The 23,579-nt window shown below is 43.4% G+C and overlaps 5 protein-coding genes across 9 annotated transcripts; 1 reads left to right on the top strand and 4 right to left on the bottom strand.

Annotated features, from left to right (window-relative positions):
* Nucleotides 1-97: 97 nt before the first annotated feature.
* LOC132788946 (uncharacterized) lies at nucleotides 98-8,697 on the bottom strand. Of its 3 annotated transcripts, XM_060796640.1 has the most exons (8): nucleotides 8,048-8,697; nucleotides 7,809-7,906; nucleotides 7,028-7,741; nucleotides 3,233-5,837; nucleotides 2,494-2,612; nucleotides 2,210-2,426; nucleotides 703-2,144; nucleotides 98-639 (listed from the first exon to the last, which is right to left on the bottom strand). In XM_060796640.1, exons 2-8 carry the CDS (start codon nucleotides 7,896-7,898, stop codon nucleotides 253-255), a joined length of 5,574 nt encoding a protein of 1,857 aa, XP_060652623.1. In that variant the 5' UTR covers nucleotides 7,899-7,906; nucleotides 8,048-8,697; the 3' UTR covers nucleotides 98-252. The 3 variants fall into 3 exon arrangements, with proteins under 3 accessions (XP_060652623.1, XP_060652622.1, XP_060652624.1); XM_060796639.1 differs by having other exon boundaries at nucleotides 7,809-8,697; XM_060796641.1 differs by lacking the exons at nucleotides 3,233-5,837; nucleotides 7,028-7,741; nucleotides 7,809-7,906; nucleotides 8,048-8,697 and adding an exon at nucleotides 2,723-2,883.
* A 337-nt stretch (nucleotides 8,698-9,034) lies between these two features.
* On the top strand, nucleotides 9,035-9,998 carry LOC132792486 (uncharacterized). Of its 3 annotated transcripts, none has more exons than XR_009633012.1 (3): nucleotides 9,035-9,393; nucleotides 9,464-9,638; nucleotides 9,698-9,998. XR_009633012.1 is itself a non-coding variant. In XM_060801888.1 (2 exons), the coding sequence occupies exons 1-2, from the start codon at nucleotides 9,233-9,235 to the stop codon at nucleotides 9,594-9,596; spliced, it is 294 nt and encodes a 97-aa protein (XP_060657871.1). In that variant the 5' UTR covers nucleotides 9,036-9,232; the 3' UTR covers nucleotides 9,597-9,998. The 3 variants fall into 3 exon arrangements, 1 of the variants encoding a protein (XP_060657871.1); XR_009633013.1 differs by having other exon boundaries at nucleotides 9,464-9,709; nucleotides 9,840-9,998; XM_060801888.1 differs by having other exon boundaries at nucleotides 9,036-9,393; nucleotides 9,464-9,998.
* A 43-nt stretch (nucleotides 9,999-10,041) lies between these two features.
* Nucleotides 10,042-11,002, bottom strand: LOC132792488 (ribosome maturation protein SBDS). Its single transcript, XM_060801889.1, has 2 exons — nucleotides 10,854-11,002; nucleotides 10,042-10,785 (listed from the first exon to the last, which is right to left on the bottom strand). Exons 1-2 carry the CDS (start codon nucleotides 10,982-10,984, stop codon nucleotides 10,158-10,160), a joined length of 759 nt encoding a protein of 252 aa, XP_060657872.1. The 5' UTR covers nucleotides 10,985-11,002; the 3' UTR covers nucleotides 10,042-10,157.
* A 374-nt stretch (nucleotides 11,003-11,376) lies between these two features.
* LOC132788220 (uncharacterized) lies at nucleotides 11,377-12,432 on the bottom strand. The gene is made up of 4 exons (XM_060795552.1): nucleotides 12,149-12,432; nucleotides 11,924-12,086; nucleotides 11,470-11,869; nucleotides 11,377-11,397 (listed from the first exon to the last, which is right to left on the bottom strand). The coding sequence occupies exons 1-4, from the start codon at nucleotides 12,327-12,329 to the stop codon at nucleotides 11,377-11,379; spliced, it is 765 nt and encodes a 254-aa protein (XP_060651535.1). The 5' UTR covers nucleotides 12,330-12,432.
* A 278-nt stretch (nucleotides 12,433-12,710) lies between these two features.
* LOC132792114 (radial spoke head protein 3 homolog B) lies at nucleotides 12,711-20,918 on the bottom strand. The gene is made up of 4 exons (XM_060801349.1): nucleotides 20,593-20,918; nucleotides 14,025-14,115; nucleotides 13,531-13,946; nucleotides 12,711-13,472 (listed from the first exon to the last, which is right to left on the bottom strand). Exons 1-4 carry the CDS (start codon nucleotides 20,787-20,789, stop codon nucleotides 12,950-12,952), a joined length of 1,227 nt encoding a protein of 408 aa, XP_060657332.1. The 5' UTR covers nucleotides 20,790-20,918; the 3' UTR covers nucleotides 12,711-12,949.
* Nucleotides 20,919-23,579: the final 2,661 nt, after the last annotated feature.

The raw sequence follows: 23,579 nt of genomic DNA, 5'->3' as shown, positions 1-23,579 counted from the left end.
GCAGCAGCAAATAAATGTGGAAAAGAGAGACTCGTACTTTAAATATTATATACAAATGAATGCGAATTTTAGTTGAATTTAGACTTCATTATCGGGATAGGTCTTTAAAATATTTAAATTTATTTTAGGTAGTGTTCAATTACATTTATCAATTACAAATCTATTCATGTGTCTCTTTCATATTTACAACGGACGCAACAGCTGTAGCAACTGCAACGGCGGGATATCGGCAATGGGATCGGGTCCCAGATGCTATGGTTCAATCTTGCGTATTTTCAGACTTCCGCTACCAACGCCAGCCATCCGATTCGTTAGTAGATTACTCGGTGAGGAGACGGTATTACTTGTGTTATTACTGGCGCCCACACTAAGGGCGGGAGAGCTAATCAACTGAGGCACCATCTGGTTTCCAGTGTTGTTGTCGGCCCCATTGGCGCCGCTTGGACTGCCGACAGCTCCGTTCTGCAAACGACGCTTTAGCACAAAGCGACGTGCTGTGGTAGTTCCAGGCAGCACAGTCGTTGTGGTCGTGCTCGTGGTGACAGTGGCTGCAGTTGATGACTGTGCCGCAGCCTTTGCAGTCTGCAACTCTTCGGCCGTAGGATCCACTTCCATCTCAGTATTACCGCTATCATCATGCTGTCATTATAAAAGAAATCTTATTAGTTTATAGTCGTTATATTTACTCCTTAGTTTACTTACCGCATCGCTAGCGTGCTCTTCGTCGTCGTGTCCCTCTTCCTCCTCGAATTCGGCACTTTCCGTCTCCTCGGGGTACTCGACAAGCTGTCCATTAAGCGTGGGGAACTCAATCACTGGCAATATCAGACGCTGATTGCCATTGCTCTCGTCCATTAGTTGCTGTATTAGCTGAGCAATATCCTCACGCTTCTTGGTCACAGTCAGATAATCGAACCAATTGGTAAGCTGCTTGATAGGCAGCCGATAATCCTTGATGGGTTCCTTAAAGAACTGCTCCACATACTGCAGCAGATAAAGGCCACAGTCGGTAAAGTTATTTTGCTGTGGCACCTTGACACAATGGCCCGGCATGTTGTCCTTGTTGAAAATGTGCGCCTGCGCATCCGGCTTCTTCACCTTATACTCGCACGTAAGATAATCTCGCAGCGTTGCCACCACTCGACTACGTGAGGCTCCCGCCAAAGAGTCAAATATCAATATCAATGGCTGCTTAACAGCCGGCACATCGTCGTTGGTGACGCGGGCGGGTCCAGCCGAAGCCTGTGGCGTTGGTGCTGGCGAAGGCGTCGTTGCCGATGCTGCCGTGCCATCTTTGCTTATTGGTGGATTGGAGTTCTCGCTATCCTCAGATGCCATATCACTTTCGTCACCTTCCGCTTCGTCGCGTTCGCTCTCATCGTCGGCAATGCGACAAATTTCGCTGGGCATCGTTGGCAACGTGACGGAGTCGCGTTTTGCTAGTGGTGTAATAGTTGTGTTGCCAATCTGCATTGGCACTTTCTTGCCACGCGGTCGCTTCAGCTGTTGAGGCTCTACCGGCTGATTGGTATCATAGGTAACGGGCCCCTTGAGGCAGGGGAAACAGATAATGGCTAGGAACCAATGCGATTGCTCATTGATAGGGACAATGATAAAGTCCTTGTCGAAGATATCCACCAGTTTTGTCCACTTCTGCACACGCGCATGACGCTTCTGGGCCGCTGTCTGCTTCATGTCCGTGGGACGCGTCAGCGTTGTGAGTCGTTTGTAAAAGAAGGTGCTAAAAATGTGTGTACGTTCGCGCAGCGCTTCCGGGATAAGCGTATTTCGCAGCCAGAGCAAATAGAAATCAATGATTATGTCATTCAAATATGATTCCTTGGTGAGGCACACATAATCCTCCATGCGTATGCACAATCCACCCGTTCCCTTAGGAGGATACATCAGCAGACTGATTTGTTCATCCGGTCGCAGTTGCCTTGGCGGCATTTGTTTCGTCTTCTCCAGTTCCTTGCGATCCGAGTCGGCGATGCGTTCAAAGATTTCGGCCGCATCGCTTGTGGAGATCTCATCCACAAAGTTGAACATTGACTTGATAGTTTCGCGTGCCGAGAAATTAATGCTATCAAACACAAATAGTAAACGACGCTCATGCAGACTTCCATTGCCCTTGAAGGTTAATTCTAAAGAGCAAAATAAATATTTTTATAGAACGGAAATCAATAGAAAGGCTTTGTGTTGAACCTACGTTCGTTGCCCGTATCGTCAGGCAGCTGCAGCTGCGTCTTCACGTACTGTGCGCAACGCTTCAGCATATAGAGTGTGACCAGCGGCTGAGCCTGCTCCGAGCTGGCAAAATGAGCAATCACTTTGATGACTTCGCGCTTGTAAATATTCAGCACAAACTTTGCATCCTTATCGGGCAGAATGCCCGCTATGCGCACGCCCTTCGACGTGAATTTTACCTTTGAGACAAACTCTTTATTAGCATATATATTTTATATATAGTATATAAAGGTGTATTGCACTTACCGGCTCGGTGACTTCAAAGCGATATGGGAACAGACGCAGACACTTGCAATTTAATTCCGTTGTGAATGCTTCGCCCTGGGCTGCATCCGTTTGATCTGTTACATCGCCGCGCACAAAATCTGCAAATCAAAAAAATGTGTGAAATGCATTTTTAATTGTGTTCTATGTGGTTGTCACTTTTTTTTTTGTCAAAAGTTTGTATATTTTTTGCTTGTATTGCCTGCCTCACCATCGTTGTCCATAATGCTATGCGTGTGCGCACTTGCACTTGCAGTTTGTCAAAATGTATTAAAAATGTTTGCAACTATTTATTTAATTGCAATTTTTGATAAAATTAAATACACACACTAAAATCGTGTATCGAGTGCGTTGTGTGCTTCCTCTTTTTTGTCGTCACACTCGCATATAGTAAAAAATGGCGTGTATCGCAGCGCCCTCTGTTGACCGAACTACAAACACGTAGCATTGCCAACAGCAACGAAAAATAGTGTGCACATAGCTATACAGGGATGCAAACACAAATATTCATTAACGAATGAAGATTGTGTGCATGAAGATTATGATGACACTTCTTATAATAAATATACATATGTATGTATTTTAATGTAAATATGTATGTAACTAATATTTAAAAGAATCGCAGCACAATTTACGTAAATGAAAGTTAAGCTGCATAATTTGCAAGTTTCTTTAGGTTTTTAAGCTACTCTAACTTGAACAATAAATAAATATTACTCACCTTTGTAAAGCGCCTCCTCGTCCACATCGGGCAGCATTGGTTCGCAGGCAAACAATTGATTCGTATTGCCATTGGTACTGCGCTTCGAATTGTTCGCAGCGCTGCCATCGGCATTGCCATCATCCTGCTCAGCTTCATCCTCACTGCTCAGCAGCACTACGGGATCAACTTCGGCTACTCGACGTCCACTGCGCGTTCTTCCGCCCCTAATGGCCGCCATGCCCCTGCCCCGCACGTTGCCTGTGCCCGGTGCAAAGGTGACGCTTCCTCCGGCGGCTGCTGCTGCCGCAGCCTGCTTCAAGCGTGCCAATTCACGTTTCTTGTCCGCTGCCGTCGTTACCAGCTCACCACCAGGTGAGGCGGTCGAGGAGGAAGCAACGCCAACGCTGCCCATCCCGGCTGAATTGGTATTCGATTTGGTCACATAAGATTTACGCTTGGGAGGCTCCTGGAAGACGCGTTTGCAACGCTCACACTTGGCATGATCCATGCCCGTGAAGCCGCACAGTTGACACACAGCATAGTAGCCATCTATGAGCTTGGGTCCTTCGTTTTGGGCTGCAGTTGCTGACGATGCAATGTTCGCTTCTCGCTTCAGCTGCTCGGCAGCATTTGTGGGCTGCTGTTGTTGCTGCTGCTGCTGCTGTTGTTGTTGTTGGGCGTACGTAGTGGGCGTGGCAGTTGTGTTGGCTGAAGCTGCAGCTGCTGCTGCTGCCGCCGCTGCAGCAGCGGCCGCCGCATTCTCCTGTTGCCTGTTCATCTGCAGACTCTCCTCGGCACGTGAGATGAGCTCGCTGGCAGATTCGTTGACGGAGAAGCCCACAGTGACCACAAAGTCCACATTGGCACCGCGATGCTCCACACATTGGATGGTGGTGGTGTTATCAAAAGGCACGCACACTTGCTCCAGCAAATCCTGCACCGTGCAGGACTCTCTGGGTAAGGTGAATGTGATCAGACGCTGCTCCCCCGAAGCGAGTATCACCAGCATCTTGGCACTGTTACGATCGCGATCAGCAATCGGTTGACCGGCTCGATTGTTCAGCACGTGTTGCGAGTGTATCTCGTAGTTGTTGTGCGACGTCTGTTGCACGGAAGAGGACTGTGGTGGCGTCGCTGTCGCTGCCTGTGCGGCAGCATGTACGCGCTGCTGTTGAGGTGGCGGCTGTGGCAGCAATCGTGGCGCAGCTGCAGGATTAGGTTGCTGTTGCTGCTGCACTGGTTGTGGTTGTTGTTGCTGCTGCTGTTGTTGCTTGGGCACCATGGTGCGCACTAGAGTGCCTGGTGTTTGTTGCCGCATCTGCGTCAATCCTGCTGCGTTTTGAGTGGCATTTGGCGCTGGTGAACTGGTCAATGTTTGACGCTTCTTAAATTCAGCCACGCTCATGCTGGCGCCTCCTGCTGTGCGTACAACTGGCTGTTGTTGCTGTTGCGGATGTTGTTGTTGCTGCTGATGTTGCTGTTGTTGTTGCTCCTCCTCGCTGCTGCTGTTGGCCGCCGAGCTGGGCTGATAGTAAGTGGTCAGCGTGGTGCTGTTGCCATGACTCGCTGTCGCCAGCTGCATGGGAATGCCACCAGTTGTTGCCACTGCCACAGTTCCCGCTGGCTTCTGCTGCTGCTCCTTCTTCACAACGGCTGCTTGTATGCGCTCCTCCAGATCACCCACCAAGCCGCCACTTGTGCTCGGTGATGGTGCCACCACAGTTTGTGTGGGCACCGCTGGACGATAGCGCAACGGTTGGCGCATCAACACCATGGGCGGATGCTGCTGTTGTTGTTGCTGTGGCTGCTGCTGCGGATTGCCGGCTGCATCGGTGATCACATGCCGATAGACTTGACGCGGTTGCATCTGTTGTCCAGGCGCCGTCGGCTGCCCCAGATTCGTGATGGTTATCTGCTTGGTTGTCTGCGTCACAATCTGCATCGTTTGTCCGTCGCCTGCTGTACTCGTCTGCAGCACGAGCTGAGCGCGCGCTGGACGCACACCTTGTGGTCGCATGCTGCGCACAATGCTGCCGGCCACAGTTGGAACGCCGCCGCCTCGTGGACGCACGTGCCGCACAGTCGCTGGTGCTGCGGGTCGTGTGGCAATCACAGTTCCCGCTGGATGGCGAGCAATGACGGCGCCGCCTCGCGGAGACTTGCCTCGAAATGGCGAGCGCACCAATTGAGCAGTAGTTGCCACTAATTGTGGCTGCTGCACAGCTTGTTGTTGCTGCTGCTGTTGTTGTTGTTGCTGCTGCTGCTGTTGTTGTTGTTGCTGCTGTTGCAGAGGCGTCTTCTGCATCTGCACTTGCTGAAAGACCACGTTATTCGTTTGCTGTGGCACAACACGAGTTTGCACCAAGTGTGCGGTTTGTGCTTGCAGTTGCAACTGTTGCTGCTGCTGTTGTTGCACGTTATGCAACACGTGCTGCTGCTGTTGTTGCTGCTGCTGTGGCGATGTTGTATACACCAACCGATTGTTATACGAATGTATGTTGATGCCTTGCTGCGGTATCGCTGTTGCCTGTCGCAACATCAATTCCTGGTGCTGTGGTGCTTGTATCAATACCGGAGGTCCAGTTGGCTGTTGAACTATCACATGTGTGTTGTTTAGCATTTGCTGTTGAAAAGAAAGCACAAGTGACAGATTAGCCAAAGTATAAATTCAATTTAACATTCTATTATGCAAGTTTTACTTGTTGTCAACAACGAGAATAATAATAACAAGTTACATTTAAGTAACAATAAAGTCCTCTCCCAAAAACTCCACTCAGACTTTGAGCAAAAAGTCTGAGAGCAACCGATTGAATTGCTCGTATACAAATTTGATCGTACTCAACCGAAGAACAGTTTGTTCTGTTCTTTTTTGGTCTACTCCTTCTGGGTCCGTTTGCCCACGATCGGTTCTACGCGTCACTTGTCTTTGTGAATCTCGTTTGTGAACAAAAAAGTGCATAAATTTTTTATATTTTATTCAACATAATCAAAATATTAGTTTGAAATATGAAAAATTCATGTTTAAAATTTCAAAAAGTTTAATATTACAATAGTACAATGACTTTCAGTCAATCGGTCTTTCAATAAATCTTTCTGCGCGAGCGTCACTCGTATCTCTCATTGTGCGATGTTCGGTAAACAAGCGTTTCACGATCAGCTCATCGTAATGCGCTCAACAGAAAACCAAGACAAAAAGAAATAAAGTCTGCTGCTCAGAGAGAGAAAGACACTGCATGCTTTTTTTTCGGTTGTTCTCGTAAGGAAAACAACGGTTAACAGTTATTTGCGAGCTATGGGACTGACAGATTAAAACATGAAAGAACTTGCACATTATTTTTAGCACTAATTCGGAACTCAGTAGTTTAGAAATATGAAAAACAGAATCGAAACATATGTAATTGTAATTATGTGACAACCACGAAATAAAACTTAGTGCTCAAATTATTATAGCTTTCAATTGGCAAATGATTATGCTTTAAAAGTGATGTCAACTTTGTTATCTGAAATGTTTTATACTTAGCTTATTAATTAAAAAAAAAATTGTACATGTAATATATATAATTTTCGGACCCAATTCTATGTTTATTTCTTTAACGGATAAGGCAATAATGTATGAATGGCAAAAAAATGTTAGAACCATTTCTTAAACGAACATGGGTTATTTGATAAAACAAATCTATTAGCTAAGTATGAACAAAATTATAGTGAGGGCTAGAAGGCTGAGAGTCTGCAAAGCTGACAAGGCTTGTCTACACTAAGTGCAACTTATGCCCAAACACTCGATTGAGGGGTCAAAGATTGTGAGATACTTACTATCTGCCGCTGTTGTTGTTGCGTGGTCGTCATGCGGTAGACAATCTGCTGATGTTGTGGCTGCTGTTGCTGCTGCTGGGCAGGTGACGTTTGCAACTGTAACGTTTGCTGCTGATGCTGTGGACTCTGCAGAAGTTGCGGTTGTTGTTGCGGTGCTGCTTGCACCAGAGACGTGCTTTGTTGCTGATAGGCGGGATGTTGTTGCTGCTGTTGTTGGTATTGCTGCTGTTGCTGCTGCAGCACTTGTTGCTGTTGTTTCTTTTGCTGCTGCTGCTGTTGCAGTTGCTGCATGGAGGCGTGTTGCACAATTGTATTCGATTGTAACACCTGATCAGATGTGTAATAGATTTGTTGAGTATGTTGAATGGCGGGTTGTTGTTGTTGCTGCTGTTGCACATATTGTTGCTGCTGCTGCTCTAGATGCAACTGTTGTTGCTGTTGAACTTCTTGTTGCTGCTGCTGCTGCTGATAATGAACTTGCTGATGCTGATGATGCATGACAACTTGCTGCTGTTGCTGCTGCTGTTGTTGCACTTCCTGCTGCTGCTGCTGTTGTTGTTGCTGCTGCTGTTGCAGATCAGCACCAAGGGTAATGTAATGACTTGCGGTTGCCGTTGGTTGTGGTTGCTGATACTGCGCTGGTGCCGCTGTTTGATAAACCACTTGCTGCTGATCGTTGAACACTAGTTGCTGATCATCTTGCAGCACCAAGGACTGAAACCGATTCAACTTGATTAATAGATTGTTTTTTTGTTGTTGTCTTTTTTGTTATTGTACTTACACCTACTTCGTCGTGTGGTACTTGCACCACCTGCAGATCCGAATAAACGGGCTTCATCTCCATGTCCTCAATGGCAATATATTGTTCCATGGCGCACTACAACACATCAGACAAATGGAAGACATTTTGTATAACCCATTTTATGCTCTGTGTACTGTAAACTGTGCGTGTGTTGTCTGTGACGTCACAAGGCAGCAGCGCAATTTTCCTGTTCGCAGTCGTTCAGTCTATTTTACCTTTTTTGGGCCTTGGCCAATTTGTTGTGTTGCTTCCAACTCTTTAAATAAATTTGTATAAAACACACACACTCGCACTTATCTAACGCATTTTTATGCTTTATTTCTTTACTTGTGTTAAAATATGCTGATGCATTTAATTAAATGTCCACGACGTTTGCATGAAAATTCGCTTTCATTACTCTCAAACACCAAGCACCATAGAAGCAGGCACCAGGCAGAAACAAATATGGCGTTTGATGGCAGTTGGCAATGCCAACGCACAGCGTTCGATATGCGCGATGCGCCCTCTAGCGGCTGTATGCATCGAGTCAGCTGTTCGCAAACATTTTCCAGTGTTGCGTTTTGGTCTGCATTTTTATCGACGTTTGCCTTTAGTACGTTTCCGTCTAATATAGAGGGGTACCACTATTTGCCATGTAGGGCACTGAGAGTCAATTGTGGTACCACTAAACGTCTGAAAGCCACTTATCACTGGAGTTTTCTTAATTTTCACATTTTTACTGGCACATCGCGTAAACGACACTAATGCCTTTTTATTACACATTGTGCACATTGTTAAATATTTCGAATGCACTCAAATTAATGTTAATTAAATGTTGATTTAATGTCTGTTTGAACTATGATTTGTGCAGCGCGAAAGGAGCGCGCAGCTCTTGCGAATTATTTTGAAGAGGAAGACGAAAGCAACAACACACAACGAAGTAGTTTGGTCTCAATTGGTGCAACAGACAAATAAACGAGTTGTCAGCTCTGTTCGCTGATTATTTAAATTGGAGGTAGCTAGGGATATTTTAAATTACTAAATTTTTTGTTAAATACAATTTGATTTTTATTTATGTGTATGTGTATTTATTGAGAATATAATTAAAATGTTATTAATGTTTGATAAATTAAAGTGTTTTTGCAATTTAAAATTAATTTGCAATCATTAAAAAAGGGTTCTGAATAATTTCACCCAATTTATTGCTGCTTCTTATTGACTGTTTTTTTTTAATTTATTGTAAATAAATTGGTAATAATAATTGCTTAAAATATGAGTTATTTTTGTGTGGGCCTAGTTGGCAGCTCCATTTCGTGACGTCCCACAAACCGTTTTTGTTTGTCGTTAATTCGTGAATCGTCTGCATAGAAAAAATATTAGTAAATAATTAGAAACAATTCAGTGCAAGAAGGAGCAGCTACACAATGTTTTTGAACGGACCCAACTATAACAAACTAAAGATAAATTTGCGCAAAATCGTCTCGAGTTGCTCGAGAAAAAGAAATCGGAGCTGGCACAAAAATCGCGAGAGGAGATCGCAGATTCTTTCCACAGGCAAAACGAATCGTGTGGAGCACATCATAAGGTACGTGCTGGGAGGGGATTTTTCAAATCAGGGCTAACGTAGCTTAACAACAATAAAAAACACCTTTTAGGGAAGATTACCTCGTGGAGGATGGAAATCATCGAAATGTGTTGGGATCTGCAGCTGGCGTGCTTCGGACTCATTCAGCAGATCGCGGAGCCCGCGTCCAATCTGGTATGGATGTGTCCCCGACTTCAAAGTGACATTGCCGAGCTGAAAGTAATCTTGGTCATCTTTATACACAAGTATGAACCATAATTTGCACAGCATTCACGCACTCAAGAACAACAACATTGAATTCAAGTCAGATACACAGGTGATGCAGGAGAAAAAGCCCGATTAGCAGGCGCATCTTATTGATTTGTCTGATCGCAATAACCTCAGTGAAGGACCGGGATGCTGCACCTAGGCCACCACAAATGGGTTTCAATGTATCTTTTTCACAGATTGCCAATAAACTGAAACCATAACCACGCTCTAAGCTGCCGCCTGGTGAGCAGCCCAGCGCTCCGCCGCCATCGATGGATCTGCCAACACTGCCCGATGTGCCAGGCAGTGGAAAGGAGGAGGATGATGACAGCTTATCGAAGCCGTCGTGTCGCTTCGAGGATCTCAAGAAACTCAAGTGAACAGAACGATGTATCTTGCTTCCTGGGGCTCAATCAACAATTTTTAATATTTATGCATTCGTGTTAAATAACAAATATCCGGTTTTTATATATAACATATATATATATATATATACTATTAAATGTAATCACATGTTAGAAAAGTTCATCGCTCTCCACCACTTCTTTGAGTTCCAGCAGCTCCAGTAATCCTTTGCCCTTGGTCTCGTTGCGCACGAGTTCGTCGATAACACGATACTGTCCTGGATCGATGAGCAATGTCAGATGCAGCGTTGCATCCTCCCATTCTTCGTGCTCCACTTTATTGGCCAACTTGATAACATTCTCTTTTAGCTTTCCGCCGCCTTCTTTGCCCGCAAAACTCACGCGTAGCTTCATTCTTGAGCGCTCAATAGGCAAATGCTCGCGCAGCATTTTGATGGCCTCCAGTGTGTTCTGTTTGGTATTCTTGTTCATCTTGACGGAAAAATGCGCATCCTTAAGGGATTTTTCGATGATTGTAGCAGGATATGGGCGTCGTGTTTCGGGATTCACACACAAAGCTGCCACGCTATTCACGATACTGTTGAGTTGTGAGTCGAGAACACTTTGTCGCTCCTTCTCTGACACTTGGAGTTCTCCTTTGCTCAGGATTTCTTTACAGATTTCCGTGTCGTCCTTGGAACCGAATGCCTTTTGCAGTTCATCCTTCTTAGCCGCCTGGCCCTTGGACACATTTGTAAAGATCGTGTGTGTTTGGAGCACCTCATCGATGTCTTTCTCGCTGTGTTTTGAACGACGTAGTTAGTTTGGTACTTCGAGCATGTGGCTTTAATTATTCTGTGAACCCACCTGTTGTTGCGCCAGGATAACACTTTGTTCTTGTAGCAGGCTATTTCGAAGCGCTTGCCCGCTTTTTTCAGCCGCACAATTGCCACATTTGTGAGGCGTATTTGATTCGTGGGTGTAAATATTTTGGACATGCTTACTAATAGAGCTTATAGATTTCTTAAATATACCTTTAACGTTGATGAGATAAATATACTAATATACAGAATGCCCAATAATTACTGGCTGGTTACACTGGCATTTATCGATACATTTTCAAATCGCGTGTAAAAAAAAGAACGTTTTTTTATGCATATTATTCGTTATATTGTCATGGAATATTTTTGTCCACTATATAGGATTGACATTGTTATTCTTAAATTAATTCTTTGATACCACTAAATCAATTCTAGAATATTGTTTTCGATCAAACCTTAACTTTTTAATTTTGCTGCGGCAACTTCAGAAATACTAAAATTGGTAAAAACGGTCACACTGCCAATTATTGATTTTGTCGAAATAACGAGCAGTTTACAATAATAAATATTTATGCTACCTGGGCCTTTTGCTAGAATAATTTGTAAGGGTTTTACAAAAAAAGGAAGTATTTTTAGTTTTTTTTTTTTATTGTATATAGGACGCATGTAACTTTATTTTTGAGTACAGCAAATTTGTTATTTCCACTTCCACACGTCTTGCTACAGCTGGGGGGCAACTCATTGAGCAGCTCTCCCCAATATGGTAAAATCGCGCGTCCAGGCTTTGGAGGAGTAAAATATTTGCCTATTATGCCAACAAGATGCTCATTGACACCGCTCTCTTGGTAATTTTCCTCGACCTTGGGCTCTATTAACTTAGCGGTTTCTTTATTACTCTCATAGGATATGCTTGGCTCAGATTCATTGTCAATTGTCATTTCATTTTCCATCAATTGGCTGTCAGAAAGAAACGCATCTGATTCAACAGATTCTTCATCTGGGAAAACCACTTGCGTAGACTCATTGACTGGGCTGGCTGCTTCAAACTCTTCAAAGTGGTTACTAAAACGCCAAAAAGGTTTAAAAATTGAAAAATGATAACTGAAAACGACTTACTGATTCTGTGATGTCATTATGGGAAGAAATGTCAAGTATTTCGCGAACTCCCAATCAACGGGATGACACTCGCAATCCTTCGAAGAGATTTTTTTAGCGGGCTTTGAACGATGGTATCTCAAGCTGTCTCTTATAGAACGCCATGCAATCTTGCATTCGTATGCTGAAATACTTACTATTATTAAATAATTGCAGTAGATAACGTAAAAATATATATCTATGTACCTTCTTTATTCATTTGCGCGCCAATCCTTTTCCATGCGTGTTGTATTGCATTTTGTTCTTTGGGCTTTTTGCTTGTTGTTTTCCATAAGCATTCATGTGACTGCACTGCCCTAATAAGTGCGATTTTATCCTCCCTACGAAACGTATCCATTCGTCTGCGTTTTCCACTTTTTGAGCTCATTTTCCAATTCTACTACGAAAATGTTGTGCGAAATAAAGTTCCGTGAATATGTGCGGAAAAGAATTTCTTACGTTGAACTTTATACACCAAATAAAAAACAGCTGTAATAAATTCTTGGAACAGTGTTTTGTTTATCGATAGCTGCGATAGTAATTTTGGTAGAGCTTGTGTTGGCGTGTGGTCGGTCACAAATTTTCGTTTTTACGAAGATGAAATACTAATGCATAATTCTGCCTTGCCATCTGGGTACACTGCATACGGTATATTGCTGTATTTCCCAGACACTTGGAAAAAGGCGCGAAATTTTAAAAAGAATGCTTCATAGTAAATTATTTCGATTTGTAGCACACTTCCCAATTAAAAAAACACTTGTTTGCGATTTTTGTTCGCTTTATTTTGTTTGAATATTTGCGTAAAACATAAATCTTTAACAATATTTGCTTACTTGTGATGCAACGATTTGGCGTCAATGTCGTTGTGTGTGGCAACATGCGGCCCAAAAACTGCACCCGCTTGTTGCCAGACACAAGACAAAGCGGCGACTCTTTGGATTTGTTCTCCTCGCGACTCTCCAAAAACTGAACTAAACCAAATCATATCACTCATTTGTAATCTTCGTATTATAGATGTGGCGGCGATGGCGGCGGCTCGGGACAATCGGTCATTTCCGTTTCCGGCTCGCAGGGGCATGTTTCCATGCCATCTGGCATGCAACCTTCCTCCTCACAAATGCCCACATCCGACGTGGATGCCTCCGATTCGCCTTCCTTGTAGCCCATGTAGGCTGAGGCACGCTGTTTGATAATCTCCTGTATGATGGCCGTTAGGATTTCACGGGAATCCACAATGTGGCCCACTTCTTGGGCCACCTCAGCCGATAGCCAGGGGCAGACATCCTTCATCAGTTGCTCCTTCTTCACAGCATCGCTGGCCGGCTCAATGTTCTCCAGCACCTCAGGCACCAGGCTGGCAATGTGTCCCTGTAAGAGTTTAGCAGCTGTGACGCTCTTCTGCATCTCGGCATCCAGCTCCTTGGCAATGGCATCCTGCCGCAAACGACGCTCCTTCTCCGCCTGCAAGCGCAGTTCCTCAGCCTCCAGGCGTCGCAGCTCAGCCAGCTCTGCCTCGCGTTGTGCCAGGAATCTGCAATAGATTAAGTTTAATATACACTTGTCAAGGAAAAGCAAATCCTTGCACTTACTCTTCCTGCTTGCGACGCAAGGCTTGCAGTTCCATTTCGTGGGCCACTTCGAGCATGCTCTGCTCAATGCAGGCATCCACCAGCACGTCGATGATGGGCTGAGCCTCGGCGTCAAAGTTGAAGAGCTCGCCGTCGCCAATCTCGGTGCCCACATCGACGCCAATCTTGGCTGGCACATAGGGTGGTGTCGGCGGCTTTTCCAGAAACAGATCGGTTTGTGTGTCCACCGAAAATTCGGGCGGACGTTGCACTAGCTTCTCCAAATATTTCTCCGTCTGCATATTTTCGTGCTTTCTGCCCTTCACCGGTGGCGGAGTGCCGAGGACATTGCGTTGATTGCGACACTGCATCGAACGCTTGCGCAGCATATTGCGGCGCCGCAGCTCGGCGGCTTTGTCGAATGGATCCACCTCCGTCTGCAAAGAAACGTGCCAAAGCGATTAGTCATGGGTCAGGGTTGCAGCACTGTTAGAGAACTCCACTGCTGCACTTACAATCATTGTGGGCGTTCCAAAGTTGCTGCCCTTAATGACGCGACGGTCGTACATCATATTCATGTAGGGCTCCGGCGGTGGCACAACGGGTCTGCAATGAGTTAGAATGATTGAAACGTACAAGAAGCGGCCAATTAGCAAACACCTCGACCCAGTTCAAACACCTCGAAGACGCTGTTTTGATAGACCCGTTCACTTTTGAAGAGGGTCTCTTTTTTTTACCAACGCTTAAGGATTGTATACGAATTTTCCACAGACTTATGGGTGTGTTCAAATGTAAGTTGAAATTAATTATGTATAATAAATAGTAAATACAGAAATTGATATAGCCAACTCATCATAATGAAAACAAACAGTAGGTGTAAATCTTATTTCAAAACCTTTTTGTTTATCTTTTTATCGCTTTCTTGAATTTAAATATATCGACCCTTAAATATGAAAGTTATTTAAAACTATTTTTATAACTTTCCATATCTTATACTTTATAATAAATAGAATTATCTCAACAATTGTCTCGTAAGTATAGAAGTGCTAGATTTGTGAGCACAAGTCACGGGTCTATCATAGTCAAAATTGACCGCAGCCTTTCCCAACTTTGCTGTGAAGTCTAAAGCTAAAGTTTAGACCCAAATCTGTTGCTTTTTCAAGGCGATAAACATCAAAATTGTTCATGGCATCACACGCCTAACACCCACTGCCCAACACTTGGTTGGTATACGGGGCGTATGCTTGTCAAGACATCTCCGATTCGAATCAATTTCCGTTAAGTTCACTACACTTTTGGGTCAAATGGTTAGCGCCCAACTTATAGCCCACTTTTCAGTCAGCCGTTAAAGAGCTCGCGCCAAAAATGGCTTTAAGAGAACAGTTCGGAAAAGCCAAGTTGCCCCTGGGCTGGTCAGTTATTTATGACTTGCTAATTTATATGTGTTTTCGCTTAGTTACATATAGTTTGTACAGTCAAATAGTATTCTAGGTATATAAGCAGCATATAAGCTTGTCAGACATTGCACTCCTTTGGGCATTGGAACCTGAACTCGTGACCTATGCAAATTTCTCGGTTTGCTGCCGCTGAAACTGGCCCACAAACAGGAAGTCACATTGAAGTTCCCAGCCAGTCAGCTAGCTAAGTAAGAAGCGGCCTCAAATGGCAAATGTCTGGTATCCGCATGTGTGAAGCGAATCCGGGGTTATTCTACACACTGACTGACGGACGCGGTCTTTCTCTGGGTCTGGGTCCTGAAGTACAAAGCAATCAACCAAAGTGACTGACTGAGATACAACAACGACAACGAGAACGAGTTGCGAAAATAACTAAGTATATGGAACTGTTACTGCATTCGCTAGGAGGGCACTCAAAGTGCTTTACAAAGCACTTTGGAGAAGGTTTTATTGTGAACATAAGTTAAATCTGGCAGAGGGAAATATTCACGTAGATGTTTAAAAGATAAATTTTATGATTGGACTGAATCTCACAACAAATTCGAATTCGCTTCATATTTAAGATTAAGAAAATACCAGAAGCAGCATTGATAATAATATTATATTAATGTCAATGACATACAATATGTAATGAATATCCAGATAATATCGAAAATGAGATCTGTCTATATTCTAAATATAAACGAAAATATCAAAATTACATTGCTAAATAATAGTCAAGATTATTCACATAGATAACGAGTGCTGACTTGGACTTAATTAAACTCGCCTATAGGAAATTGGAGCGATCATTTATCCTCAGTTCTATGAGGGATGAATACAAATACAGATATGCTGATATAAGATTAATGTTATGCGTTTTCCGACCGCCATTTGTAGTGAAAGGCAACACATACTGCTATTATATCGAGGTCATTTGTATAATAAAAAACTTCCAATTCATTGTAGCCAAAGTTGGACACATGAATCGCTGGAGTGAGAAATACGAGAACATTTACTGGCCCTATGTTAGATGGTATTTATATTCTCATGCCATTTTGGATCCCAATGCCATATGTAGAATGAATGTCCTGCTGCCTTACTTCACACTCGTTGCCGCGTTTTTTTGTTTTCTTCACTTTTATACTATATTATAGTGTGTGTACGTATACTTAATATTCTGTAGTATGTAGTATGACATTTGAGGCACACTTCCGACAATTGTGTTGTTCTTTTTTTGCGCTGCTTGTTGTTTGTGCCAATAAAATCTAGATTTAAATTATTTAAGCAGCGTTGTAAAGTGTCCATTGCATGACAAATAGCGATGTCGTTGTCCTGTCACGGTGCCAAGTTAAGTATACGCAGCGTATAACCATTGGGATCAACGTATGTGCTAAATAAATTAATCAGCATTTGAATTGAAAATTTCAAAGGAATCGTCGAACATTTCAAATTGAATTGTCGCAACACGCAACAATCGATAAGCAACTTTGGTGCGGGCGGTCAACCCCCGACTGACCCATTGCCATCTTGCCCCCTCCCTTGCCGTCGAACGCGCAGCCCCAAAAAAATATGTGAACCTCTCACGCGCATTTCACTTTATGGTAATATATTTATGCCCGGCCGCCGGTAAGGGAGGAAAGGGTATTAAAGGTTGGTGAGAATGGAAAATCTTCGGAATAATAAAGTACACATAGTGAAAAATTTCTTGGCTGATTTCATTAGCCGAATATATACCATGGGGTTTACCTTTTCCATGGCTTTTGGCTTAGTTTTTAAGAGAAATTTCGACTGTTTTGAGGGGACATTTGGAATAAAATTACTCGATGAGTGAGTCTTCATTTCTTCTATCGATTGGAAAGAAAAGCTAATAGTCGAACATGGCTAGACTATAAGACTAGATATTACGATTCTAATAAAGCTAGTGTCACACATATTTCCTGTTATTTGATATAGATCATTCCGAATGCATTTACGAACATATTCTAGTTTGGAAACTTACAAGTAATTATACATTTCGTTAAGAAATAAATATTGCAAATATTTAATTGTATAATAAATATTGCAATTGTTGAACTTTAGATAAATCCATAAAGAATGGAAAATACATTTTTTAAGACTTCGCGATATCCATTAAGATTGGTTAATAAATATTGCAAGTCATTAAAATTGGCTCATCAATCAAGTGCTTTAGCACTTTATCAAATGATTAAGTCACGCACAGTAGTTGAGAATTTGCTAAAATGGGTAACACAGAGTCGAGCACACTTGACTTTCAACTGTTAGCCGCTGTTGTTGGCCCACTTTAACACCTGGGATGGGGACCTTTGGTTGTTCTGACCATTTTTTTTGGGCCTTGCTTTTTATTACCTTTTGTCGCCGTTGCGTCGCTGCTGCAGTTGCTGCTGGAACTGCGCCTTGGTAATGTGCAGACCACCGGCCAGCGACTGCGACTGTGACTGGGACTGTGATTCGCCTTTGGAGGCCACTGCGGCGGCAGCAGTGGCAGCTGCCACAGCGGCCGTGGCACGCACTCCATTCTGACGCGTTGCCATTGTGTTGGACATTGTTGTTGCCTTGTTTTCTTTCTCGGCCGCTAACGCCATCGATCGGTTATCCTTGTTCTGGTTACTGTTCTGGTTATTGTTGTTGTTGTTGTTGGCATTGTAGTAGCTGTGCAAGATCATGGGATAAGAGGAGTAAGCATAGACATGACGTCGCAGCATCGACGCCGGCAACAATTGCAGCTCATGCGGCGGCGGCAGAAAAATGCCCGTGGGCACTGTGGTCTCAAAGCGTGGCCGCTCCATTTGTTGCCCGGAACGTGCCGCTAGCCAGGCACCGCTGCCACTCAGATGGCTGTTGGCGTTGCTGTGACCGCTGCCGCCGCGTAAAGCGTAATTCTCCTCCGGCGCCAGGAAACGCAGCTTCTGGCTCAGCTCATCGGCAAAGCTGCGCACCTCCTGAGTGCTCCTCGAGAAGAAGGCGCGTGTCGTCAGTGGCGGATTGCCCGATGTGGCGCCAGCTGCGGCACGTTGATCTACATGTTCCAATGGTTCACGGATGATGGGACGCACGATGGCTTGATTGGTGGGCTGCGGCGGTTTCTGTGGTGAGCCGCTGTTGTTGTTGTCGAAGTCAATGTCCACGGAATTGTGCAGCACCGAGAAGGCGTTGGTGACCACGTGCTGAAAGTTGTAGGGACTCTGATAGCGTTGCACGTTGAAAGAATTGTGGTTGCCGTAGCCGTTGCTGCTGCTGTTGTTGCTGTTGTTGCTGTTGCTATTGCTGCCACGTCCTGGTGCATAGGGATAGTTGTTGGAGAAGGAAAAGTTCTGTGCTCGCTGCTGCTGGTCTGGTCTATTGTTGTCTGGGAAGTGTTCTGGATTTATGTGCTGCTTGCTGTGGCTGCTGCTGCTCGTCTCTTGCATGCTTTCATCCGCTTTGTCCGCTTAGTCGATCAATTCACTTGGCTCTCTCACTCACATTTGTCTGGCTCACAAAAAATAGCCAACAATAGCACACTTGCCACACTCACCAACACACGTCACAAACACACACGAACAAGTTAATCAATACTTTTTCTTTTTTACTTTTCTATTGCGTTTGTTTTTGGTGTGCTGCCCCTTTAGTCCTGTTTGGCCGGACGACAAGGAGCAACCGCGTTCGTTGCCGCTCTGTTCGACTGGCGAACGCCAAATGACCAAATGGTCGAGCCCCGTTAGTTGCTCGGTTCTCGCTTCGTTGGCGTTTTTCCGCGCTGGTCAACAGCTGTCTGAGTCAGGTGTCGCTGTCGGTGGCATGATTAGAGTGGAGGTTGACTCCACACGTTAACTGCCCGTTGCTTCGACTACATTGAAATGCCGCCAAATTCGCGATACTCAGAAGTCTTTTGCATGCCAGCCGCATTATGTATTCCAAGTGTTTGCGACTTTGCCTTACCTTTGTTTCCAATTAAAAGTGTTTCCTGACTTCCTGTCCAGCCCGCTTCACTCGGCTGTGACACCTCGAACTTATGAGCGGTGTCCTTGAAATTGGCAAAACGCCTAAAGCTTTTCATATGCCACCGGCTTGTGTCAAGTGGCGCATTTCCTGCGAGCCTTTCGACTTTCCGAGATGACTTCACGCATTTGCCGCTGACATTGAATTGAGGTGGGTGGCTACTACCTGGAATTGTCCGACTTTGACTTCGAGTTGCGACTTGCGACTTCGACTGCGGCTAATGTCAATTGCCAAGGTCAATTGTAAGTTCCGCCTTAACCAGCTCTTCAGGGGCTGACGTGTGCCGCTGATAAGCGGAATTAATGAAGCAGCTCGTATTTGCTTCTTCGGAATTATCGTTGTCGCACACACAGCTGGCGTGGCTGTCACAAAGGTCAAAGGTTGTGTGCGACCAGAGATATGGCATCAAGGGGTTTTTCGAGAATTCTTAAGTACATGCTTCTTCACTAATTAATGGACTTGGGCATGGGAGCTTATCATGCTCAGTAATTGACGATAAAGATGACCATCAGATTGTCTTAGAATTGAGTGACACGGCAGCAGAGAAGTTCTTACATGTAAGATTGTCCTTCAGGTTATTATAAGCCACAATATAAAAATATATGTTGGATGGGCATTTAATAATAATAGAGGTATTTTTATAACAAGCAACAAGGTTGTAGAAGTTTCAGCTTGAAATTAAGAACTACTTATACAAGTATCAATTAAATACGAATAAACGACGAAGACGACAAGGATGATAAAAGAATTTAAACACTTGCAGGAATTACTTTTAAGTAGAACTAGCGTATACACAAAGCAGCCTTCAAAAACGATAATTTATACAACCGAAAACTTATAATCAACTTTAGCTTGTCCCAACTCAAATTTAAGTTTGATAAGCAAAAACATGAGATGTAAATTCAAGCTCATAATTTTACAGAGTTCTTATCAAAAAACACTCCCTGAAGTATCAATTGTATATGAATAAATGTAGTTACATGAAAACAATTGAAACATTTACAAGAATCACTTCCTATCAATCGTTCAAGAAGTATTTACAAAGAATAATTTATATAATTATTAATATTAAATCTTCCCAAAATGTAAATATTAGTGATTAGCAAGCAATAACATAGCCACATTTGGTAGTTCAAGCAAACATACAAACACTTCTTAGCACATAATTTGACTCACTTTCTTCACCGACTTTAATGCCAGTTTATGTCTCCCTACCACATTTCTTAACTATCATTGAATTGACCTTAATATGACCCACGTTTCTCGCCAATATCGCAATATTAACCCGTCTATTTTTGCATTTAACGACATTGACGACTAAGAAATGCGTCAATTAGAGTTTTAAGCACTCAATGTAGTTCTACTTTCTTCGACATTCACGTCCATCGATATTTGTCCGTCTATAGAGCTCATTCAGAATGCGTGCCTGTTCAGTTTTCCTTTGACCATACCCATTGTTTATTTAATAATTCATTTACGCAATTTATGACTGGCTTTTGTGGCAACAACTTTCATTTTCTATAGCTCATTGACCTCACGACGTTACGCGTGGGCGAATGTTTATATGTACTCTATTATACTATAGTTTATATTATATGTGTGGTTCCCCTTGACCAAAACCCTGAGGAAATCAGTTGGAACTTACTTGGGGCAACCTTTGATTTTGACGGGCTTTGGCTGGCTTGCCCACCAGAAGGCCTGTTTGCAGGGTGGGGCAGGACAGGGTTTGTCCTGCCACTTCAGCTGCATCTCGGTGACTTCGGTGCGTGAGATTCCCGTGCTGAGAAAGTCCATGCCGGTGCCTTTGCTGGCCGCAGTGGCGCGCTTCGGAATCGTTGGCATTGTGTTGCTGTGTTTTTTTTATTTGTTTGCTCTGTACACAATTCTTTGTTTAAATGTATAATTTACTGATTGATATATTTTTAGTTGTAGCTACAATTTAAGTGTGTGTATAAAAAACCTATAAACTGACACATTTTTCAACGCGTTTTGGTTTCACTTTTATTCACATTTGAGTTTTGTAATATTTGTTGTAGTTAAAATAAAATTTTAATAAATATTTTTGCTGAATTTGTTGTCGTTTTCCACATTTGTTATGTTTCTGCTGTCATACTGCGTCGTATCCAAAATAAACAACAACGGCGGAATTTTCTTGGTTGTCATGGGAATTGATTGTCGGCATTGTTGCATTGTTAAACTGTTGCCTTGTGTTTTGTGGCCTGGGATATTGGGTATTGGGAGGATGTTGCAGTAGGCTCAATCTATGATATGACTAACACCGCAATAAACAAGATAAACTAGACAAGGACATTGTGCAATAAAAACAAGAAAAAGACAGTGAGACACTTAAGGCGCTCGACAGCTGTAAAACACTTATTAATGAAGGCTATTTTAGCTATTATAGTGGCACGCAAAATATGGCGACGCCCAGCAAAAAATATAGGCTGCGAAACGATGAGTTTATTATTCATTCGCACTGTGGCTTGTTTTTATTCTTTTACACAATTTGCTTGAGTGGCCATTTAAATTTCAGCTTAACAGTAACGTTTTCTGTTATTAACATTTTGTGCTCAGCTCAACAGCAAGCAGTTGGAACGCAAGCAGTTCAAGCGCAGTTGTGAGTACTGCTTGTTACCAAACACAACAAGCAGTTCACAAGCAGTTGAAACTCAATAACATTCGAAAGCATTTTACCCCAATTTTCCATTTAAATTGTTGCCAACAAATGTATCGACAAAAATCTAATAAATATTTATAAGCATTGATATGCATTTTATGTGATTTAATCCTTCATTGCAGTTACATTATATCAGCCCTTGCAGCAGCCGTTCAATTAATTAGATGCCCCTTCAAATGTTTTATATATTTTATTTTGTAACGTTTGTCATTCGACTGACCCTCGAGGCGCAATCTGATCGGAAAGGAATACGAAATAACGTTTTGTTGAAATTACATCGCCTTCCTTTTATTGTTTTGCCTATTCATTAACACGCGGCCTCAACTAAGGGCTCAGCTCACTCATTGAGCAATGACTTGCCTGTCAACGATGACGTTTGGCTTTGTGTCCAAGACGCACTATGGGATATATAACATATACATGGGGGTGGGTGATAATTGGTGTGCGCGTGTGTCGCTGGTGTCCTTTTGTGTGTGTGAATGTGTGTACCCCTTTGTCCATCTACTTAAGTATGTATTTGGCTGCCTAATAAGATCATAGGAGTGGGCCGAGTCGAGAAGAGTACTCGGTATACTCGGTAGTATCGAGCAAACATCAATAAGGGCCATGACGTTTGACATTTCGCAGAGAGGTCTCAGCTCAACTCGTACCCCTCTCTATTTTTTTTTGCCTCTTTTGTTGTCGTTGGCATTTAAAAGGTTAATGATGCCCACTCGAATGGCCACACAGGCGATGCCCGGTCTTCTAACCGAGGCTGGCGACGTCTGGTGACGTTGATAATCTTTGACTGCAATTTCCACAACGTTTTGTGTTCGATCATTTGCACTGATACAGAGAGACGGAGACGGAGTCAGAGACAGAGACGGGGACGGTCCCGAGGCTACCTTTCTGCGAAAGGCCAAGAGACTGTGTCCCACTGTGTTTGTTGTCAAACAAATCATTTACAGATCTTGTTGTGTAGGTGTGAGCAGCAATTTTCCAAAGAAAACCCAACTGGACACACACTCGAATTTTGATTAATTTATTGCCCTACCGGGTACTGACAGCGTGTGTGTATGGAGAAGGTGAAAATAAAGCATTTAGGTAACGGTTGTGACGCTCATAAAAACATACAAAAAAATAAACTATTGTACTTCTTTTTTTTTGTATTAATTCTGCGGGTTTGTTGCACATTTTTTTATGACAGTCCGGCGCCAAATGAAGTCAATTAAATAAAATGACAAAAATAGATCATAAAGCAGAACTAACTGTAAAAACCAGTTCAATAAGGATAATAAATATTAGATAGTGATTTGTGTTATTGACTTGATTTTATTGCTGGAATTCCCGCAGAAGAACTCTCTCTAAAAAACAACAACATTTTGTTGCGGCTTTGACTAGATTTAACAGCAAAAAAATCTCAGAGTTCTCAAATGATTTGCTGTCCTTCAGTTTGGCCAGCAGCAGCTTCTTTTTGTTCGGTGCGCTTCGACTTAATTATGAGCAACGGAATCCGGAATCTAAGCCCGGCTCCTGCCGCAAACATTCGCATCAATTATGCATACGCCAACGCACTCGGCAAACTCAGAACACACACACAGACAGAACAGGACACACAATAGCCTGAGGCGAAGCAAGTACTCCTTGCTCCTTGTTCCTTGTTCCTGGCTGTGCATCCTTTTTGCTAGCTAGCTGAGCCACCAGTTTACCGCACAGCAAATTCGACGAATTTCCTGCGGTTTTGAAGCATTTCGGTTGGTTGGTTGCTCGGTTTAGGTTGCCTGCCTGCCCGGTTGGTTGCAACTTTGATTGCTGTGCAGAGGCAAATGGAGGGAGACGAGGACGCTGCTTGACCGCAACAGCATTGGTCGAATTCAATTTATTGTAAATGTGCAAAGGATTTGTGCTCGGCAATTGAAATTTTGAAGTTTTGCAGCTGTGCTGGATATAGTTTTTTTTTTGTTTTTTTGGGTGAA

The sequence above is a fragment of the Drosophila nasuta genome, chromosome 3, assembly GCF_023558535.2.
Source record: "Drosophila nasuta strain 15112-1781.00 chromosome 3, ASM2355853v1, whole genome shotgun sequence".
NCBI lineage: Eukaryota > Metazoa > Arthropoda > Insecta > Diptera > Drosophilidae > Drosophila > Drosophila nasuta.
Note: the sequence above shows the minus strand (reverse complement) of the source record. Positions and strands in the feature narration are given on the sequence as shown.

Bases quoted from the DNA above. Each gene is read 5' to 3' on its own strand.
- LOC132788946 (XM_060796639.1), bottom strand. From the start codon at position 7,898: ATGGAACAATATATTGCCATTGAGGACATGGAGATGAAGCCCGTTTAT. The intron at 5,838-7,027 runs GTAAGTATCTCA...TCTTTTCAACAG, and splicing joins AACAACAACAGCGGCAGATA to CAAATGCTAAACAACACACA. The intron at 2,145-2,209 runs GTAGGTTCAACA...TTTGCTCTTTAG, and splicing joins TGACGATACGGGCAACGAAC to AATTAACCTTCAAGGGCAAT.
- LOC132792486 (XM_060801888.1), top strand. From the start codon at position 9,233: ATGTTTTTGAACGGACCCAACTATAACAAACTAAAGATAAATTTGCGC. The intron at 9,394-9,463 runs GTACGTGCTGGG...AACACCTTTTAG, and splicing joins CGTGTGGAGCACATCATAAG to GGAAGATTACCTCGTGGAGG.
- LOC132792488 (XM_060801889.1), bottom strand. From the start codon at position 10,984: ATGTCCAAAATATTTACACCCACGAATCAAATACGCCTCACAAATGTG. The intron at 10,786-10,853 runs GTGGGTTCACAG...TTCAAAACACAG, and splicing joins TTATCCTGGCGCAACAACAG to CGAGAAAGACATCGATGAGG.
- LOC132788220 (XM_060795552.1), bottom strand. From the start codon at position 12,329: ATGAGCTCAAAAAGTGGAAAACGCAGACGAATGGATACGTTTCGTAGG. The intron at 11,870-11,923 runs GTAAGTCGTTTT...TTGGCGTTTTAG, and splicing joins ATAATGACATCACAGAATCA to TAACCACTTTGAAGAGTTTG. The intron at 11,398-11,469 runs GTCCTATATACA...AAATTATTCTAG, and splicing joins TCAAAAATAAAGTTACATGC to CAAAAGGCCCAGGTAGCATA.
- LOC132792114 (XM_060801349.1), bottom strand. From the start codon at position 20,789: ATGCCAACGATTCCGAAGCGCGCCACTGCGGCCAGCAAAGGCACCGGC. The intron at 14,116-20,592 runs GTAAGTTCCAAC...AACTCATTGCAG, and splicing joins AAAATCAAAGGTTGCCCCAA to ACCCGTTGTGCCACCGCCGG. The intron at 13,947-14,024 runs GTAAGTGCAGCA...GTTTCTTTGCAG, and splicing joins TTGGAACGCCCACAATGATT to ACGGAGGTGGATCCATTCGA.